Genomic DNA, 22,344 nt, shown 5'->3' with positions numbered 1-22,344 from the left:
TCCCAAATTAAATGTTATCTTCCATGGTATTATTTCGGTAACAGAATTTTTTTTCAACTTTTTATTCATCTGTATTACTGTAAATACATTAATAAAGGATAACTTCATCATAAAAAGGAAGGCTTAAAAATAATTGTTTCATTTAGACACTGTCCATGGATGTGTTTTATCAGTTGGCTATATGTACATTATAGCACATTTGCATAACAAGCAAACATGTCCTTTATTAGACTATACCCTACAAAATGTACCTCTTCATTGCTCAACCATTGTGTGTTTTGCTCTTCATCTTCTAGGCTATATCACCACCTGATATGTCATCTGGCTGAAGAAAAATGTAAATGACCGTCAGGCTTACAAAAAATATAAAATAAAATGGTAAACTGTAAAAGGATTGGTAACACTTTACAGTAAGATCTCATTTGTTAACTAACCATGAGCAATACATTTGTTTATTAGTTAATACAAATATAGTGGTTTATTGTTTGTTCAGTGTATTAACTAATGGTAATAAATACAACATTTGATTTTAATAATGTATTAGTAAATGTTGAAATTAACTTTAACTAAGATCAATACATGCTGTAGAAGTATATTGCTCATTCTTAGTTCATGTTAACTAGTAAAACCTTATTGTAATGTGCTACCAATTGATTGACTGCATGGTTAGCATACAATCAAAATGAAATAAATATGATTAAAATAATAAAGGAATATATGTAAAATAAAGAGCAAACTAAATATTTTGTAATACCTCAGTGAGTTGCCTAGCTGCCTCTTCTCTGCAGAGCAGTTGTGTGTCTTCTTCAGAGTCAGCATCAACTCGGTTCTCTGTGTGTGTCTAAAGTAAAAAACAAATGAACTTTAAGCCAGTTGTGTAATGTCTCCATGTATTGCAAAATGTGTATTATTATTATAATGAATAATAATTAAAAATACTGTTAAATAATATTAACGGAACTGAATTAGAGGTTATGTTGGCTGAGAGATGTATTTATTTAATTGAACTTGATTTATTTTACCTGAGGTGACAGGCTTGCAACATCACCTTCCCTGCTATTTCTCCGTACACTTGTGCTCCTGTGGGGTTCTTCTTCATCATCTTCCAGAAATATTTTGTACTCGTTTCTTCAGTACGGTGTACATTTTAGGACATCCTCAGACCTCAGACATAAGAAGACAAGGCATCATGCCTCAGACTAAAAGGCTTCAGTCATTGGACAAAACGGCATCGCGCCTCAGACTGAAAAGCTTCAGGTCTCAGGAAAAACAATGTCAGGTGTCAGGTCTCGTACAATTAGGCATCAGATGAAACAGCCTCAGACAAAAAGGCATCAGACGAAACAGACTCAGACTAAAAGGCATCAGACATAGAGGCATCAGACGAAACGGACTCAGACTAAAAGGCATCAGACATAAAGGCATCAGACGAAACGGACTCAGACTAAAAGGCATCAGACATAAAGGCATCAGACGAAACGGACTCAGACTAAAAGGCATCGGACGAAACGGACTCAGATGGAGTTTGGAGGTTCGCATTGCCCCGCCCCATGTGACATCATATGTACGCGATTCATAGCTAGAAAGAACGCTTTACTTGATACATTTCTGAAGTCTCTAAGGTTGATTAAAAACAAGAAAAGTGACAGATTCTTGAAATATTATGATGATATTTTTGACAATACCACTGATGCATAATGTTTCCTCTGTGTATGTCTTTTATTTATTTATTTATTTTATATATGTGAAGCTTTACATATACTTGATATAATTTAATTCCTGTAGAAGTTCTATGTCCTTTATATATACGCTTGTTATTTGATACATATTCAATAAAAGAAAAAAAGAACGCTTTACTTCACGATAGTTTGCCAACATACAAGCTAGCTAGTTGAAATATGTCATCTAACTTTTTAAACGTGCAAATAAAACTCGTGAAATGCATGTTCTCTTCTGCATACAGCATAATTAGTGTATGTATGTATATATATATATATATATATATATATATATATATATATATATATATATATTATATGCTTTAATTAAATGTTAAAACATGCACTCACGAAATGCATGTTCTCTTCAACATAATTAGTGTACATATATACACAGGCCAAAAGTTTGGAAACATTACTATTTTTAATGTTTTTGAAAGAAGTTTCTTCTGCTCATCAAGCCTGCATTTATTTGATCAAAATGTAATATTGTGATATATTATTACAATTTAAAATAATTGGTTTTCAATTTATTATACTTTAAATTATCATTTATTTCTGTGATGCAAAGCTGAATTTTCAGCATCATTACTCCAGTCTTCAGTGTCACATGTGACATCCAGTCAATCACATGATCCTTTAGAAATCATTCTAATTTTCTGATTTATTATGAGTGTTGGAAACAGTTCTGCTGCCTAATATATTTGATGAATAAAAGGTTAAAAAGAACTGCATTTATTCAAAATAAAAAAATATTTTCTAATAATATAAATCTTCTTTACAGGGGCGGATCTAGAAAAATATTTATGGTGTGGCGAGAGGGGTGCAGGAATTTTTGAGGGGTATATACTGAATTTAATCACATTTAAATTGGCCATAACTTTTAATTCGTTGCTGCCAACTGGGGTGGCAGCAGGGGTGGCAAGGCTTTCTTTTAGGGTGGCATTTGCCACCCTATGCCACCCCGGTAGATCCGCCCCTGCTTCTTTACTATCACTTTTTATCAATTTAACACATCCTTGCTGAATAAAAGTATTGATTTATTAAAAAAAAAAAAAGAAAGGAAAAAATTACTGACCCCAAATTACTGACCAGTATTGTATTTTGTTGTTACAAAAGCAACACAAAAGTTACAAAATTGTTGTACATTTGCTTTTTTTTATGTTTTATTCATCAAAGTATCCTAAAAAGTATCACAGGTTATGAAAAAATATTAAGCAGCAGAACTGTTTCCAACTTAATGAATAATGAATCATCATATTAGAATGATTTCTAAAGGATCATTCATGTGATTGACTGGATGTCACATGTGACACTGAAGACTGGAGTAATGATCCTGAAAATTCAGCTTTGCATCACAGAAATAAATGATAATTTAAAGTATAATAAATTGAAAACCAATTATTTTAAATTGTAATAATATATCACAATATTACATTTTGTTCTGTATTTTTGATCAAATAAATGCAGGCTTGATGAGCAGAAGAAACTTCTTTCAAAAACATTATCTCTGTCCTAGCAAGTATTCCATATTTAGGTTAAAAACTTTTTTTGTTAAAAAATACAATAAAAATTGTATACGTTTCAAAAAATTTGGCCTGTACTGTATATATGCTATGTATATATTATATGCTTTAATTAAATGTTAAAACAGTGTAACATTTCATTAAAGCATATATATATATATATATATATATATATATATAGATATAGATATATAAACATATACACTGATTACACTAAGTTGTTTACAGAAGAAATGCATTTCTCAAGTTTTATTTGCACATTTAAAAACTTAGATGCCATATTTCAACTAGCTAGCTTGTATGTTGGCAACTTTCGAGTTTGAACCGCGTACATGTGACGTTACATGGGGCGGGGCAATGCGAACCTCCAAACTCCATCTGAGTCTGTTTCGTCTGATGCCTTTTAGTCTGAGTCCGTTTCGTCCGATGCCTTTATGTCTGATGCCTTTTTGTCTGAGGCTGTTTCGTCTGATGTCTAAATAGACCTGAAGCTTTTCAGTCTGAGGCGCGATGCCGTTTTGTCCAATGACTGCCTTTTAGTCTGAGGCATGATCCTTGTCTTCTTATGTCTGAGGTCTGAGGATGTCCTAAAATGTACACCGTACTACTGGGATTTTTTTTTTTTTTTTTTTTTTTTTTGGAATATAGTCATCTTCTAAAAAAGATTTGTATTTTTTTCGCCTGTTGGACATTTCACCCTCATAGATAATTAGCACGCGCGTGTCTAGATCTTCTTCGCGCGTTCGTTGCCCTGACAACGAGTCTTGAGAGCAGCTGTTCCTTGATGAGCGAACTGACGTCAGTCAGTGTCTTCATTAGTTCAGGTCAGGATGGACATACAATACGTTTTGGTAGATTTTTTCACAGACAACACCGTTCATATATGTGAACTTTCACAAATAAAACACAAAAATATGTCAAAACTACACCCCGCGGCCATTCACAAGTGGAACAAAGAAGAGGAAGCATATGTTTACTGGAATGAAACTTCGTCAGGCGAGCTGCAGCTTTGGCCTTGTCGAGTCATCCAGTTTAGTGGTGAGTAGGCTATAACGTCTAATGTCCTCATATCTTTGGTTATTTAATTTAGAGAGCTGTACATATACTTTTATTTATCTTTTATTCAAACACAGTTGAGAAAATAGGGGGAAACGCTGCTTACGTACTGATTTGTAGCGCACGCGCAGCGCGCAATTAAGGCACGAGCACAGAGCCTCGCGAGGACTGATCAACACAGAACTCAAGTCTGATAGAAAGACAAAACAATGTTGTTTTTTGGAGGTGATACATTCACTGTCATGTTTTAGTAATACAATTACCAGAAGTAAACTGACCATCTATGGGATCCATTTTATTGCGTTGTAAAGATATTAATTTCAATATGGTGATAAAGTGAGACATAATCGTATGCTATCATTAAAATCTCACTCCAACCAGTTAACGTTACAATCCTTTGTGAATAGACAAATGTATTATGCTATCATTGAAGCTCAACAATAAAAATATAAGTAAAAACTTATGAAAAAAAAAAAACATTTATAACAATGGAATAAACAAAACTGCACTGAATGTCTTTGTTTGTTTGTTTTTAGAAGAGCGTCAGCCCCTAATTGACTTGAGAAGAAAAATTGAAAATGGCTGTGACTTTGACAGTATACCCCTCTTTGCAACAGAGGAAGCATTAGGAAAGGGTAGAAGAGAGAAAGTAAAAAGGTCCTCAACAGATGTTGGCGAGACTTCATTTCTGGACCTGGTAAATGGATAAAATCTCATTCACATTCTACCTCAAATGTCAACCTGATTTTAGATAGTATTTAAATAAAATCAAGAAATCCAGTTACATGTAGGCCTAAAGTCCTGTATATTTCATACATATACTAAATGCGCTGTAGACAAGCATTTATGTTTAATAGTTTAATTTTTCTGGGATACTTTTTTATTGTGTGATTTCTATTTTCAGGAAAATGCACCGGTAACAAAAAAAAAGACCAAAAACATCATTCAACAGAAGATTATGGCTGCGGTGAAACAAAGCTGCACTCAAATAAAGGTGAGCAGGAAGCTACTTTATTTTATCTTTTATAAACTTTAACGTTACAGCTAGAATACATAATAACGGATATTGTACTTCAGGAACCAAGACCTGCTGTGGGAGGGCTGAAGGATTCAAGTGTACCAAGTCCTTTGTCTCCTCAGCCATATAAGAGGTCAGACATGGCTGAAGAGATCAAAGAGTTAAAAAATGAAATTAAAGAGCTTAAAGAAGATTTAAAATATGAGCGGCGCTTCAGGATAAAAGCAGAGAGAGAGCTGAAGGAGTGGAAAGGTAATGAAATCTAGCTATTGCACAGCAATTGTTCTCAATTTTCAGTTCTCAACTTGTGAACGATCTTCTTCAGTATATACCATGTTCTTTTTGAATACTCGATTCTGATTGGCTGGAAGTTGTGCATTAAACAATGAATGCACAGGTTACAAGTCAGTTGAATCACTGTTCTAAATTAATGTGCTGCTTTTATTGTAGGACACACACATACAGACACACACACAGGCAGTCAGTTGCAAACAGAGATCTTGCAGCGCTCTCACACGCAGAAATATTACATTTCTAATATATGTAATTGTTTAATATCAAAAGTAACCGAAAAGTAACCTGGTCTGTCCTGTCTGTCAGCGCGTTGTCAGTCTCCTCTCTGCTCCGCGATGTATTTTTCATGAGAGCAGCGTAGCTTGTCGGGCATAGCGTCAGTAACTAAGGGGGGCGGGTCTTTGCGAACGGTCAATTAAAGTGACAGCTTCATTAGAAAAATGCTGTGCCTGATGAAAAGGAACACTCCACTTTTTTTTGGAAATAGGCTAATTTTCCAACTCCCCATTTATCCTGACCACGACTGTATTTATCAATTCATATTCATATTTTTCCCAATTATTTTATTTTGATTTTAGATTAGAATTTTGAAAGAAAGACCAAGAGGATAAATGGTGCCAATAGATGTGGAGGGCACTGTAAAGGTTTTGTGGATTGTGAACATGATTGTGTCGCTCTGCTTTTTTCCAGAAATGCATGCTCTTGTGCAGGAGCTAAAAGGCACAGTAGGAGAAATAAAGATGATGTGCATTTCAAAGCAGAAGCCTGACACTCTGCAGACCTCATCTTCTCAGAACATCGGTTCTCAAATTCAAGAACCATGCTCTGCTCCAGGAAGTGAGCAGGTAAGTAGGTCCCAATTATACAGTTATTGTATTGTATTCCATTTTCTGTAAGAATTTTCAATTCTGGCTAGAAGGTGTGTTAAAATCTACCTCTTTTACATAACACAACTTGTGGTTGCTGATGTTGTTTTTAACTCTGTACCGGGCAAACCAAAAGTATTTGGATTTTGCTCTGTAGCTTTATCATTTATTCTAAAAGGCATTTCTGAGCCATTTTGTTTTATATTGTAGTGTGTCACTGTGGTGGTCAACTTTTTTTTTTTTTTACTTTTTCAGAAAAGAAAATAATCTGTTCTCTGCTGTTCCCCACTAGGTAGTCGATTACATCAATTTGGGAGAGGGGGTGTGGATCAAGAGAAGCCAGTTTGATAGGATCAACACCCAAGATTTTAAAAAATTTACCAGCGAGCTTTTCCTTGTAACCTTTGGGCGAGAAACTCTTGCCACTCACTCTCTAAATGGAAGAAAGGCACCCAATGCAGAGACCAGCAAGGAGGCACTTCCAGCTCACACAGTGTCCGTCTTAATAGGTAACTCCTCATGTATTTCTACAGACTAGCTCTGCTGTGAAAGAGAATTTGGGATTTTTATCAGTTGCTTTATTTTTTATTTGTCAAACAATTTAGTTTGTTTCAGTCCATGTATATAATTAGTTGTTTATAGTTTGTGTGATTAGGGGAAGTGACTCAATTAGGGTCAACCGATCTAATTTTTATTTTCGAATTGTTATATTAATAGCTTTCAGAATTAGGTGAGTATTAAATCAAGATATATCTCCCATTTAAATAGCATGTGATCTTTTGTCATCAAATGATAATTAAAAGACTTATTTATTTGCAAATTTAAAAACTCTGGAGTGGAATTAAAACACCTTTTATACTCAAATGTTCTTAAGCCCCCTATGCCTTTTACATTTAAATTCTTAACATTTCAAAAAATCTCTTTAAACTCACTGGAAACTCTTTTACATTTAAAAATACAATATTGTATTGTTGGAAACTTTTTCTTCGTCAAAGCAAGAAACCAGGAGACGTTTGGGATCACGTTCAAGAAGTTATTCTTTATTGAGGACTTCGCGTTGACGTGGCTGCAGTTCTTCCAAAGTCTAATCTAACATAACTTTACATGGTATCTTATAGGCATTTTTAGGAGGAGGGACTTTTGGGGGTGGAGACCTTCCCTTTACAAAGTATGCAAATACAATATAGGCGTCAGCTCGTTACCAGAATTTCCGCAGCTCTGTTCTCATCAGCATAACAGTGATCCAATCAGCCTGACTAGATCACCCATACATTAACATTATCATAGAGACAAAAGCACAGCTGTACATTGAGCCCAATGGTCAGGAAATGCATAAAGACAAAGGGTGAGGGTGAGAGTCTCAGCAATTGACCCATTTAGAGAACAGGTCCGGCAGGAATCTCTTGATACAATCATCATAACAGCTGCTAAACTTTCCCAGTTTATATTGGAATCTAAATTAAAAACTCAAATGCTAAAATCAGTATTCTTCACCGTGATGTTTATGTAAGGAAGCATATTTGAAAGAGATTCTTAAATTTGTAATCCTTCAGTATCTTAAGTCAACAATGTCAAGATACAGTATGACTCTTGGGAAAGCAAAATATATGAAACTATGGGATATATAATCCATTATTACGTAAGTGAATAAAATTATAAATCGTCATACTCTTAATACTTATAACCACAAATAAGTATTATTACTATTGTTACGATTATCAATAAGACGATATAACACATTATAAGGTTGTTTATAAGGCATTATGCATGCATTATAATACAATAAAAATACCCTTGTAATGCATTATAAATACAGGCTTCATAAAAAAGTGTTATGCTATGTCTTCATAATGTGTAATGCATTAAATGACACATCACATGACAAACAACCAATTTCAGATGTAACAACCAATCTGCAAATATAATGCATTTTAACTTTAGTAACAATTATTTATGAAAAGATACAATGCAATATAATGTGCATTATGAACACCTTAATTGTATTATAATGTAACAGGGTTCAGATATTATGGGAAGAAGGAGGCGGGAACCGGCGAACATTCAACATTTTAATAAATAAATAAACAAATACAAAAATGAAAGTAAAAGCCAGCAGCCCCTCACGGACGACTGCTGGCAACACAACACAAAACAGAAACAACACATCAAATAAAATTCAGGCCTGTCCTCTCTCGCTCTTCACTGTCGTCGCTCCTCCTTTATGCTTCCGCTCCTCCGTGAGAGATTCGAGACCGGTGCGTCTCGCAGGTGTCGCTCATCAGAGTAATCACGCCACCGGCCTCATGCCGCTCTCTCACGGCCCTCAGCCTCGTCCTGCTCGCCACATATACATAAATGCTTTAAGAAGTTAAGTGTTACCTTAACTTATTTTACTTGAAATGTTCATAGCCATTAATGCTGACCAATATGCCATTACAAATGAATTGGGAACAGTATGAATACTTACCCCAAACATTTGGTGACACCACAATGCAAGATTCAGTTTAAGCATACTATATGCCTGTGTTGTAGACTGTAACTGAAACTTGAGTTTTTCTGAATCTTTTTTTCTTTTCTTTTTCAGACTATATCCAAAAGAAATTCAGTGTGTCTTCATCTGATGTAAAGGCAGTCATAAGAACCAAGCTTAACAATGAGGACAAGCTATTCAAAAAACGAAACCTTCCTGAGTAATGGAAATATACTATAAAGTGTTTATTTGCAAATTATTAATTTATTCATTTATTTCCTAACTCTCAGCCGGTTATTTAAAGTTTAAATTAAAATAAAAAACACATGTATTGTTACATTGCAGTTTCACTGTTGTTTCGTACATAAATTCATATATGTGTGAAAATAAAACATAATTTTCTGGATAATCCGATTGTATCTGTACAGAATTTTATTAGTACTTGTACTTTAGTTGTATTCTGTATTTTAGTACTACTGCAGTTGTATTTTAGTAATACTTCCGCTGTATTGCATCTGTATCGCGGGATTATTTTACTAGTACTTTAGAAGTATTGGAGCAGTAATACTGCAGTTGTATTTTTAGTAATACTTCAGCTGTATTGCAGTAATACTGCAGTTTTATTGCAGTTGTATTTCAATAATACTTCAATTGTACTGCATCTGTATCGCAGTATTATTTTACTAGTACTTTAGATGTATTGGAGCAGTAATACTGCAGTTGTATTTTAGTAATACTTCAGACATCTTTTTTTACAGTAATACTGCAATATTGCAGTTTTTTCGTGTCCAAAAAACTGCATTTTTCTACATGTAAAAAAAACTGTACTATTACTTCTAAAAAACTGCAGTAATTTTTTGTAAGGGCACACCTAGATCCAGCAGCGATGCCCACAGATACAGCAGTACAAATCCTGCGTCTCCGTCAGGGGAATCGGCCGATTGAGAGGTATGTCGAGGAGTTTATTGAACTGGCACATCTCACCTCAATGAACACAGAATGCCTTAAGATCTTTTTTCGGGGAGGGCTATCTGAACCGCTCAGTTCATTCATGCCCTTGCATGATCCTCACAAGACTTTGGCTCCACGTCAGCCCTGCCGAGCCTGCGCTCCACGTCAGTCCTGCCGATCCAGAGACCGTTCACGTCACTTCTGCCGATCCAGAGACCGTTCACGTCACGCCTGCCGATCCAGAGACTGTTCACGTCACTTCTGCCGATCCAGAGACCGTTCACGTCACTTCTGCCGATCCAGAGACTGTTCACGTCACTTCTGCCGATCCAGAGACTGTTCACGTCACGCCCGCCGATCCAGAGACTGTTCACGTCACGCCCGCCGAGCCAGTGTCTCCGGACAAGATGGCCGCCGCCGAGCCAGTGTCTCCGGACAAGATGGCCGCCGCCGAACCAGTGTCTCAGGACAAGATGGTCTCCGCCGAGCCAGTGTCTCCGGACAAGATGGCTCCTGCCGAACCAGTGTCTCAGGACAAGATTGTCTCTGCCGAGCCAGTGTCTCCGGACAAGTTGGCCGCCGCCGAGCCAGTGTCTCAGGACAAGATGGTCTCCGCCGAGCCAGTGTCTGAGGACAAGATGGTCACCGCCGAGCCCTCAGCAGAGATAGCCGCTGCCACGGTGTCTGTTCCTGTTCCTGAGCCGGTGTCTGTTCCTGTTCCTGAGCTGGTGTCTGTTCCTGTTCCTGTTACTGAGCCGGTGTCTGTTCCTGCGCCCTGGCCGCCTGCACAGCGTGATCCACCCTGGTCGGCTGCACAGCCTGATCCGCCCTGGTCACCTGCACAGCCTGCTCCGCCCTGGTCGCCTGCACAGCCTGATCCGCCCTGGTCGCCTGCACAGCCTGATCCGCCCTGGTCGCCTGCACAGCCTAAACCGCCCTGGTCGCCTGCACAGCCTGATCCGCCCTGGTCACCTGCACAGCCTGATCCGCCCTGGTCGCCTGCACAGCCTGCTCCACCCTGGCCTCCCGTCTTGCCGCAGTCTCCAGGTCCTCTTCCACTTCACGGGCCTGGCCCTCCATCCCGCCCCTGGGTCCTCCTCTGCTCCACCACCCTCCTGAACTGTTTTTCTGAGCGTCTGGAATCCGCTCCTTAAAGGGGGGAGCTATGTAACAGTCACCAGCTGGAGTGCCCTTGAGAGCCACCAGAGGGCACTCCACACCAGACTATCATATTTCACTCAAAAACTACATTTCCCAGAACTCACTGCCCGGACTCCTCAACACTCACTATCTCATTCACCTGTGTCTTATTATCTTGTTTAGTTCACCCCATATAAGCCTGGTTCACCCCATCACTCACTGTGAAGTTTTGTATGTTGTTGCACTGCACTTCTGAGCGTTTTCCCTGGTTTTCTTGTCTCTTGGTTTTCGGATTTCTTGCCTGTTCCTTGGATTACTCTCTTGCCTCTGACCCCTGCCTGTCTTGTTTTTGTTTTGTTTTGTTTGTTTGGACTGTCTGCCTGTGTTTTGACCCATTGCCTGTTTATTGGATTACGTGTCTGTATTGCCCCTTAATAAAGCTGCAATTGGATCTCACCTTCGAGTCTCGGGGCAGTTTCGTGACAGGTCCATAAGACAAGGGGCCCTATCTTGCACCCAGCGCAATTGACTTTGTACACCGACGCATGTATCATTCCTATTTTGCACCCGCGCACAGCGGTCTTTTCCCTCCACAGACGCACGTCGGTTAACTAAGAAATACACTTGCGCTCCCCGGGGCGGTTCAGCACAAAGAGGAGGCGTGTTCCGGCGCAAACGTTCCCTCATGCTATTTTGCAGGTTTAGAAAACAATTCCGCCACTGACCGAAAAAAAAGTAGTTTAAAGTCAGTGGCGCGTTGCGCATGTTATTCATATGCTATTTTAAGGGCGCATGCTTGGCCATAATCAATGTAGCCTGTGCACAACGCGCATACACTTCGATTCTCTCATCTACACACAGACGCAGCAGTTTTCATTTTTGAAAATCATAGCCTACATTATTACGATAGATAGATAGATAGATAGATAGATAGATAGATAGATAGATAGATAGTTTATTATAAAAACATACATCTAGCTTACACATTTACCCAAATTATCATATGCCTGTTTAACCTAAGTTAATTTGGGTGTGTTTCTCCATCCCCAACGTCCCTGACGAGAACGTCGGTCTCCTCGGCTGTGAACCGCTCCTGGCAAATCCGCCGTTCGGATCAATATCTTCGGTTCGGCACACACGTGATCCGTGGATTGATTTATGAAAAAAAAGAAAGTTGTGCGCATGTTCAGTCCACACACAGCGTGGTCATGGCGAGCGGAGGAACGGAGGAGCTTGAACGCCCCGCATCATTTAATTCCCCTGTATGGGAGTATTTTGGCTTCCCTGTCAAATATAATGATGAAGGAAAGAGGTTATAGTGGATAAAACTGTGACGGTGTGTATAGGCACTGTGGCACAAGAAATCCATATGACAGTAGGGCTGTCAACGAATATTCTAAATTCGAATATATATTCGAATAGTTTTAAAAAACAGAATATCGAAGGTGAAAATTAATATTCGAATGTGCTCGGCTGTCTGCTTTGTGAGTGGGCGTGCTGCCTGAGGGATCAGGGACAGGTCATTTTATTTAACGTTAAACAGAAACATTACTAAAGTGTAGGTAAGTGTAGAGCGTGACGCCTCATTCGCGCCGCAAGATCTCCAGACGCGCGTAAACGCGTCTTTACATTGACTTTACATTGAAATCACTCGCGTCAGACGCTCTATTCCCGTTTGGTGTGAACGCAGCATGGGTGAGGGCAAGAGAGAGAAAGAGGTCTGCGGGTCTTGGCCATTATTTGATTTACTTGTTTTTGTGTACAGTAGGTAATACATTGTCAAATATGTTTAAACTTAAATAAACTATCTATACAAGTAGTTATGTCTTTGTATTAATTTGTCCTGTTAATGACATAATGTGCGTCATTGACAAAATGCGCAACCAGATGTTCGAATATGTGTTTTTTTAGAGGGAATATTTTTGAGCATGTTTAACAGCCCTATATGACAGTGGAAACACATCAAGCATTGGTCCATGTTTAAAGGAATGTTGCACTTTAAGTTGTTTTTCATTAATTATGTTAAAAAGAAGATATTATGCCTTGTGCACTTTAAGTTGATTTTATATATTTTATTTTAATAATTTAAAAGTGTTAATAAACAAAAAAAAAAATGTTTTTTTTGCTGATCCGAAAAATGATCCGATCCGTGACTCTGATCCGAGAAACGATCCGAACCGTGAGTTTTTTGATCCGTTGCACCCCTAACCAACCCATTTTAGATTTGCGTCGGGCGCAAGAGTCATTTATCCCGCCGGTATAATAGCAACAGCACCCAAGACCCGCCCACAAAGTTACTTGCATTTTGCGCTTGATACTTGCGTTTCAGATCGTTAAAATAGGGCCCTTAGTCTTAAAGGGTTAGTTCACCCAAAAATGAAAATTCTGTCAGTAATTACTCACCCTCATGTTGTTCCAACCCCGTAAGACCTTCGTTCATCTTCGAAACACAAATTAAGATATTTTTGATTAAATCTGAGAGCTGGATCACTTCTCCATAGGCTTCTAAGGCATTATAACTTGCTGGCCCAGAAAATGTATTAAAAACATTGTTAATATAGTCCAAGTGACTACAGTGGCTCAATCTTAAGTTTATAAAGCAACGAGAATACTTTTTGTGCGAAAAAAATAAATAACAACTTTATTCCACTATTCATTTCCTTCTCTCTGGGCCTAGAGTTTTTTCACGGAGTATAACTGCGCAGCGCTTCTGTGTTGTACGTCACACGCATCACACACATGACCAGCGTCGGCCAATAGTGAGCCTACGTGTGACGTATAACACAGAAGCGCTACGCTGTTATACTACTGTTATACTACTAATTTTTGGGGGGTTTTGCACACAAAAAGTATTCTTGTCGCTTTATAAATTTAAGTTTGAGCCACTGTAGTCACTTGGACTATATTAACGATGTCTTTAAAACATTTTCTGGGCCAGCAAGTTATAATGCCTTAGAAGCCTATGGAAGAGTGATCCAGCACTCAGATTTAATAAAAAATATCTTAATTTGTGTTCCGAAGATGAACGAAGGTCTTACGGGGTTGGAACAACATGAGGGTGAGTAATTTTTGGGTGAACTAACCCTTTAAAGGGGTTACGAACTAGCCTGGCAAGCCAGACTTACATCAAGATGTTGGGTCTGGCAACTCACCATAGACACGGCTCAATCCGAGGGGCGGGATAAACGGCTGTCTTTCAAATTCCCTCTGCACGCAATAGGACAGCGCTTCAACCAACCAGAGCGTTTTCCCAACAGCGGAGCTAGTTGATAGATTCAACTTTTGAATCTGGCCGGCAAAACTACAAACACATCTTCCTTTTTTTAAGAATGACTTAAAGGGATACTTCAGGATTTAGCATTAAGCTTTGTATTAGTAGAAAACCTGTAGTATTTTCGAATGACCATGCTTTCCCCCCTCATATCTCCCTGAGATGAGAGATTTATGTATTTTTTGTCTGGAAAAAATCCTCCGATGACGCAAAAATCGTCATTTTGCGTCATCGGAGGATTTTTTGGCCAGAAGCTAAAGACTACAGCCAGTAGAAGGAACTAGTTCCGCATGTTTTCAACCCGCCCATAGGAGGTGGGATCTCACTCACAGAATGTACACAGTGTCAGCCGTCTTTCTTTGGAAGCTTAGCTAACAGGCTCTTGTTCTGTGGAGAAAGCTGAGTAGTAGGGGTTACCATCCTCTTTTTCCCGGACATGTCCGGCCGCCGAGATCGTCCAAAATTTCCGGGATTCAGCTTTTGCTTTCTGCAGTCGCCATTCATTGTTTACATGCACACCTTTTGTTTCAATCTAACTGAATTCATTCCGATTGGTGAATCTGAATGTAGTGTTTACATGAACACTAAACAAGTGATCGGTTGATGTGCGTTTTAACATTGCTAAGAAAATTCCCGCTCCTCCGTGAGAGATACGAGACCGCTGCGTCTCAGTAATCACGCCACCGGCCTCGCGCCGTTCTCCCGCGGCCCTCTGCCTCGTTCTGCTCGCCACAGTAAACATAATGAATGGCGACTGTAGAACGCAAAAGCCGAATCCCGGACATTTTGGGCGATCTCGAAAATCCCGGGCAAACTCGTCACGGAGACTCACTAGTAGCTAGTCTTGTTGTTTTCAACTGCGCTCTCTTACTGGTAGGCGTGGCTTGGGAGTGGCCAAGGGCAGCGAAGCAAGTGCATTCTGGGAGTTGTTGTCTTTCATCCACATAAGCCAAAAACACATTTTCTGGCTTTTCTCAGTCTAGAAAGCTCCAAATTCAAAAATAATTTCACATTTCTTCTACATAAATGACCTATTTTAAATACACATTCATCTTTCCAGAGGTGAAGTATCCCTTTAAGTGCCGTTCTATGCTCTTTTCTCAAAGAAAAACCTAACTCCAAGTCCTCCAGAGTCGCGGACAAAGCCGATTCGAAAGACTGTTCTCCAGCAGCTCCGCCATTCTTTCAAGTGGCAGATAACCGTCACAGCTCTGTCGTCATTATGTTAAGCCTGCCCCGCCTACTCTATACACGACGTGATTGGCCTGTCCCAATTTAGGTTTTTGCAGCTCGAAAGTCAATGGAGAGTTGCTAGACTGCCCTGGCTGCAAAATACATTTTGCTGCCGCTAGGGTGCGTCTAGATTTCTAGGCTAGTTACGAACTGGATTTTTTTAATAATTGTATAATGTTTCCTGACGTGCACTTGTAATGTTAATGTGATTTTTACATCAAAAATGGCCACAATTTAGATATAAATGGCAATTTTCTATCCTGATTTTAGCCCTCTGATTTGAACGCTCTGTTTGAAGGGGCGTGTCTGCTGTGAGACTTCAGTGTAATCTTTGCACATGAAATAAGTATTACATGTGGAACCGTCTCGAATACTTTTACTACGTGTTTACTATTACAGCTGTTGAGATTAACGAATCGTGAAAAGTGTTGATTATATCATTGTATTTAGATAGATTTCCATCATATTAAAGGTTGCAGTGATGAGCATTGAGCAGATGACAATGTTGATTGCGTGAATGCAGTGATCTCTTCATTGCAACGCGATTTCTACGATGTAAATACAGTAAGAGCTTTGTTGTGCAGTGTAACAGAGTTTTTTGGCAAGTTTCCAGATGAACTTGTGCTGTGTGATTGACAGCTTATGCCAAGTTCACACTGCACGATTTTCAAAGTAGTCAAAGTCACTGTTCTTTTCACACTGCACGACTATCTGGGGTAACATTCAGTTGGTGCTGTGTGCACACTGCACGATGCATCGGCGACAGGGGGTTTCACATTGCATGACTTTACCAAACAAAGAATCGCCGGCAACTTCTGTCTGTTCCGCAAACTACATTTCACAACCAAAATAAGAAGCTTAGTAAGAAGCTTGCGATCCAAATTGTCTGTGCACTGATTTGCAGCGAAAAGGAGAAAAAGAAAAACAGATTATGCAGGAAATGGTTGGGGAGACTCGGGGATCGAGCAAGGATCGTGTGTTCTGCAAAGAGAGTTGGGGGTAAATAAATTATTTTGCAATGTGCTGCTGTTGCTGCTGGACAAGCAAATGTCTGTGCTTTGTTTCTCTACTAGTGCAAAATGCCCTTGCAAAATCAGTTTTTGTGTGTGTTTTTAGTAATTGTTGGTTTGGTGTGTTTGAGTGCTCATTGTTACAATTACACAGCAATCTGTAATTGTATCTGTATCTGTGCATGGTAGAAAGCACACAGTGAACTCAGAGAAAACGCTACGCTTGAGCAAACAGTTTGTGAATAGGCTACTACAAATGATAGCCGTGAAAGAGACTGTGAACGCATTGAATAGGATATGTTTAGTTGGTGAATAGCATATGCTACTATTACACAGTAGCGATAACGTTAAGCGCACCAGAATGAAATATAATATTCAGAAGTAAACAGCGTAGGTGACTTACAGATTCAGTTAACATCCACAAATGAATAAGTGCGTCGATTCAGGGAGCAGTGCAAAATCAGTTTTTGTGTGTGTTTTTAGTAATTGTTGGTTCGGTGTATTTGAGTGCTCATTGTTACAATTTCACAGCAAAAGTTCAGTGACATTTTTATTTGTGCATGGTAGAAAGCAAATACTGATACTGACATAATGACATACAATAAATGTGGAAAATTGAACTACACAATTCAGGGAGCAGGATACAAGACTGGCTGCCAACCAAAGATTCCTCTGAAGGACATAAAATAAGACTTTAACTGTACACCATAACCAAAAGCAAGCAATTAAAAAATACAAATGAAATACAGGTTGTACTAGGCAAGACAAGACCAGGCCAATCTATTCACACTACATATCGTTTATATAAACAGTCAAGGGCAGAGATAGCAATGGCCATGGCCTGAATTGGGTGGCATATTGACGTGGTCAGAGAAAGACAACTGGTCAGTCATGACACGCAGGTTTCTCGCAACTGATTTGGATTCAGGTTGTCATTCTGTGAGAGGAATTCAGAGACCTGTTTGAAAACTGCTCTTTTCATAGACTCAGATAAAAATGGGAAAGGTGAAATCGGCCAATATTTCTCAACTTCAGCAGGACTGAGAGAAGGTTTGAGCAGGGGAGTTACCCAAGCCTGTTGAAGCCAGTGAAACGTGTGATTGCTGACACAATGGTAAAAGTTATGGCTTGGATGAGGGTTTGTAAGAATGGGGTCAAGCAGACATGCAGTAGGATGGCCACAAGTCAGTGAGCGAATGGTGGAAGTGATGCGCAGTTGATGGGGAAGACAGGTTGTTTCCAGGTGGCTCTGAAAAAAGTGGCAGCCATTAGTGACCAATTCTCTGTCAAGAAAGCAGCAAATAGATCAACAGAGGTTAGTGGCTTTGGTACATCATTGTAGAAAACTATTTTAGCAGCACTAATGCAGGATAAGAAGGAAAATAGGAGTTCAGGTTAACCCTTGAGATTAGTTGGATCACTAAAATTCTGACATCTCTCAGCAGCTCTGAGATCAGTATGCAGATTTCAGATAGTAGAATCAGCCATGGGTGAGGCTAGTTTGAGCGAGCAGGTTTGGTGGATAGAGGACACAGCCTTGAGCTGTCCAGACATGAGCTTAGTGTAGAGCAGAGATACTCTGTGGCATCACTGACCTCCAGTGAGGAAAATGTGTCGATGTAGAGTTGAAGTGACCAATGAGAAGTGGGTGGGAGACAGGTCGCAGTAAAAATAAACCAGTAGTGGTGGAACAGAGAATGAAATTAAAGGTTGTATCAGCGATTTCAGGCCCAAACATAAATGATCACATTCATCTAATCTTTCCTAACGATCCGCTAGCTGCCCGCCCCATAAGCATGCCGTCAAAAAAAGATTGTTGGTTTCACCACAAAAACAGTTGGTTTCACCACCACTCAAAACCAAAATAAATAGTGTTCCAACCAATCACCGACAGGGGTGGGTGTTGTGAGGTTTTCGCGTGCAGCCGTCATAGGCAGCCGTGCACGAGTGCAAAACCTCACAACACCCACCCCTGTCGGTGATTGGTTGGAACACTATTTATTTTGGTTTTGAGTGGTGGTGAAAGCAACTGTTTTTGTGTGCAGATCTCAGAGCCTAGGCTGCCTACAGAGACACGTTTTTTTGACGGCATGCTTATGGGGCGGGTAGCTAGCGGATCCTTAGGAAAGATTAGATGAATGTGATCATTTATGTTTGGGCCTGAAATCGCTGATACAACCTTTAACCGAAGGAAACAGTGGTCAGAGATGTGCAGAGGCGTGACCAGTAGGCATTCTGTGGCACAGCTTGGGTGAGAATGAGATCAAGTTCCTTACCTGCTTTGTGAGTCAGAGGGCTGCAAACCTGTTTTATCAGGGACAGCCATACATATTTTTATAATACAAATAGCAAAATCTAAATCTTTATCATTCTACTGTATATCATTGATAAAGAATTCTTTATCCCCCCAGGAATTCACATCAGATCACAGCTGACCATACCTGTAGATGCTGAAGAGGACTGACGTCGCTTTTTTGGCTGTGGCATTTCACTCTCTTCATTCTCACTTTCAGACACATCACTACCTTCATTCACTTTCTCTGCAGAAAAGTGTGTAGAAAAGCATTTGTTTCCATGCACCATATAGAGCTCCTTGTAACTGAACTAAATAGTGTCAATATATAATATGTATAAGAGCAAACATTTTTATGCCATGTGTTCTTACCGTAAGGCTCAAGGTTAATTTCATCAAGGTTTTTCCCCTTGAATTCTGATACTCTTCCCTGTTCAAGGGCCATCATCACCTTGCTGATCTTTGCTAGTTGTAACATCCCTTCTGGCAACCGGTAAAACTTTCTATGGACTCTTATATCATGTCCCAGAAAAACTGCTAACTGGTCCATCTCAGTATCTCTCAGATTAAGCACTTTAGATAATGTTGCAATATGTTTCTGCAGCTTTGTGGATGACAAATTCTTTGGATCTTTGTCTCCACACTGGTGGGCAACCTTCCTGATGCAATCCGTGCCATGGTAGAATGAGGTCTCAGTCATGGGCTTTTTCGAAAAAAAAAAAAAAAAAATTCATCCAGTACACCACATGTTTGACAGTTCTTTACAAGTAGCTCCATGGAGTCCAGCATACTTGGGGGCAGGAGTATTGACACCTTTCTGTCTCGCTTGCCTCTAATTTCGATGCATTGGAAATGCTGGCAGAGCTTCTGCTCAACTTCAGATAAAGCATCAGCGACATCGGAGTGTAAAACAGATGTGTTTCGGAGAAGATATGAATCCAACCTCATTTTCGAAACTTCTGCTCTCCTGCGATTAAACAGAATAACTCCACACAGTTATTTGGGCAGGTTTTGACCAGTTCTTCTGACTTTTCTCAAGTTTGAGCTTTTCTTGGTACAGTTTAGTTTGATTGCTGAGATGAATGTGCATTTTTTTAACATCCTCAGTAAAAGGGAGAAGTTCTGAAGAGTTCCATTTCGCTTCATTAAGCGTCTTCAAGGCTGAGGATGTCACATATTCATTCCATTTTGTGGTATACATTTGCTTGAACATTTTTACATTTTGGACATCATTTCCCTCTCCTGTGATCATTGCTTCACATTCTGCAATATCAGACATTTTTTTAAGGTTGTGGCTCAGTTGTAATGCCAAAGATGGAACTGTGAAGACTTCATCTTCATCTCGGAATCCCGAGGTATCATTAACAGCCTTGATAACATGATAGAAGTTTAAGGGGATGAAAAAGTCTTTAATACTCTGTAGATTTCCCACTTTCCTAGCACACACCAACAGCCTTCCAGCCTCACGCATTTTAGTTCTACCAGAAAGACTCGGGAGAATTATTTCAATAAACCGTACATTTATTGACAGCTCAGCAAGCTGATAATATACAAAGTCATTTGGCATAGGCCCCGTCCGTAGTGCATAATCCGAGGGTATCGGATCTGCAATTCCTGCCTGAAGACGAAGGCAGGGGCGCAGCCGACCCCCCCGGGAGGTATGGACAGAACCATCCTGGTGGTGGTGGGAAGGATGGGGGTAATCGTCGCTTCAGTATCTGCGAACTCAAACATGTGTAAGTACCGAGCTTTTATACAGTGAGCATAAAAATATGATTGGATAGAAGTGAAGGCAATAGGTGACGTAGTAACTGAGTCTTCCCGACAGAACTTATGCTAAAGCTTTCATTTCTGATTTATTCGTGCTTGGTTTTGTCGCTCCCCATTTTGTTGCACAAGTGTTCTCCAAATTTGATGATACATGTATCACTTTTAACCGCCTGTGTTACTTCATCTTGCTTCATGTGACTGATCAGTTTCCATCATTTTTTTTGTTACTCTTCAGGAACAGGCTGTGCGTAAGCACAGAGTGCTTGAACTCTGGATCTACCTTGTTTTGTGACCTGGCACTTCTTGGCCAGGTTGTACCTTTGCATATGCCTCCAAAGTGCTTTTCGTCTGAACAGCCCTTGGCAGTTCAAACAGTGCATGTAGTCCTTAACATTCACATGTTTAGCAGTGGATTGCTGACGTGGCACCAACACTCCTTTGCCAGCTTTTAGAACATTTGTGTTGTGTACACGGTTCCCTTTATTCCTGAAAAGATCCAGATTAATCCTTCTTTCTTTAGAACCCTTTGGAAAAGAAAGAGCCTTTGCTACTTCCACCTCATTCTTATGAACTTGGGCCAAGTGTCTTGCCATTTTGCAGAATGGTTTGGAGCAGTAAAAGCAATACTGCTTTTTGTTGAACATTCTTTGCAGTCTTTTTCACTTTCATAACTGAAACCTCTTCACTGCTGTCATTGTCTGAATGAGTCATTGTCTCTTGGCTCGAGGTCATGTGCAAAGGACCCTAGGTTGATTTTACTCCTAACCATCCCTTTAACTAGGCAGCTATGCCTGCTACATTAGTTTTATATTAATTGTACACCTGTATGACTTCTCATTTTCCTTTTTTAAGTACTTGGTGAACTCCATTATTGAGCCGAGTTTTGACTGAAAATAGTCTACTGTTGATGACTGTGCAAAACAAGATGGATTCTGGGTCAGGCTTGAGCATGCTTCAGACTTGTGGTGTGAGCGGAGCGAAATTGGAGCGGGACATAAGGCGATGCTCCGTCCTTTTAAAAAAGCCGCTCTGCGCTCTGTCTAAAATCTGCCCGCTCGAGCTCCACTCTGCTCTCATGCTCTGATACTGACAGAAAAATTTTGTTGTGACAGAAATAGTCATGCGCTTACGAGTACTACACATCTTTTTCAAGCTTTTTTAAAACTAAAAGTTTCAAGATATAGGAAAACTCACACTTATTTAAAAATAAAAAAAAGATGAAATTACCATTGTAAACAGAGTAGCTGCAAAGGACGCTTATTGGCTATTTTCACTCCCCAATATCTATTTTTTTTCACTCGTTTTGCTTTTGAATTGATATTAAGACAATATGCTTTATTGTCATCCCCACAGTGCTACCAAATACTTTCTGTATTTGCGCTGTTACACTACGTGAACTCGCTCAGAGGCCCACATAGAAGTAAATGAATAGTTGAATAAAGTCGTTATTTTTGTTTGTTTTTTGCACACAAAAAGTACTCTCGTCGCTTGATAAACTTAAGGTTGAGCCACTGTAGTCACTTGGACTATTTTAACGATGTCTTTACTAACTTTTCTGGGATGGCAGATATCGCTTACCAAGCAGCCTATGAAGGAGTGAGCCAGCTCTCAGATTTCATCAAAAATATCTTAATTTGTGTTCCGAAAGTCTTACGGGGTTGGAACAACATGAGGGTGAGTAATTACTGACAGAATTTTCATTTTTGGGTGAACTAACCCTTTAAGCAT

At 39.5% G+C, this 22,344-nt stretch overlaps 1 protein-coding gene across 1 annotated transcript; it reads left to right on the top strand.

Annotated features, from left to right (window-relative positions):
• Positions 1-4,016: 4,016 nt before the first annotated feature.
• On the top strand, positions 4,017-9,355 carry LOC307157818 (uncharacterized protein). The gene is made up of 7 exons (XM_079869768.1): positions 4,017-4,282; positions 4,837-4,997; positions 5,205-5,294; positions 5,378-5,570; positions 6,303-6,457; positions 6,771-6,987; positions 9,063-9,355. The coding sequence occupies exons 1-7, from the start codon at positions 4,075-4,077 to the stop codon at positions 9,170-9,172; spliced, it is 1,134 nt and encodes a 377-aa protein (XP_079725894.1). The 5' UTR covers positions 4,017-4,074; the 3' UTR covers positions 9,173-9,355.
• The last annotated feature ends 12,989 nt before the right edge of the window (positions 9,356-22,344 follow it).

This window comes from Squalius cephalus (assembly GCF_949319135.1).
Source record: "Squalius cephalus genome assembly, chromosome: 4".
NCBI lineage: Eukaryota > Metazoa > Chordata > Actinopteri > Cypriniformes > Leuciscidae > Squalius > Squalius cephalus.
This window is presented reverse-complemented; position numbering and strand designations above follow the sequence as displayed.

Bases quoted from the DNA above. Each gene is read 5' to 3' on its own strand.
- LOC307157818 (XM_079869768.1), top strand. From the start codon at position 4,075: ATGGACATACAATACGTTTTGGTAGATTTTTTCACAGACAACACCGTT. The intron at 4,283-4,836 runs GTGAGTAGGCTA...GTTTGTTTTTAG, and splicing joins TCGAGTCATCCAGTTTAGTG to AAGAGCGTCAGCCCCTAATT. The intron at 4,998-5,204 runs GTAAATGGATAA...TTCTATTTTCAG, and splicing joins AGACTTCATTTCTGGACCTG to GAAAATGCACCGGTAACAAA.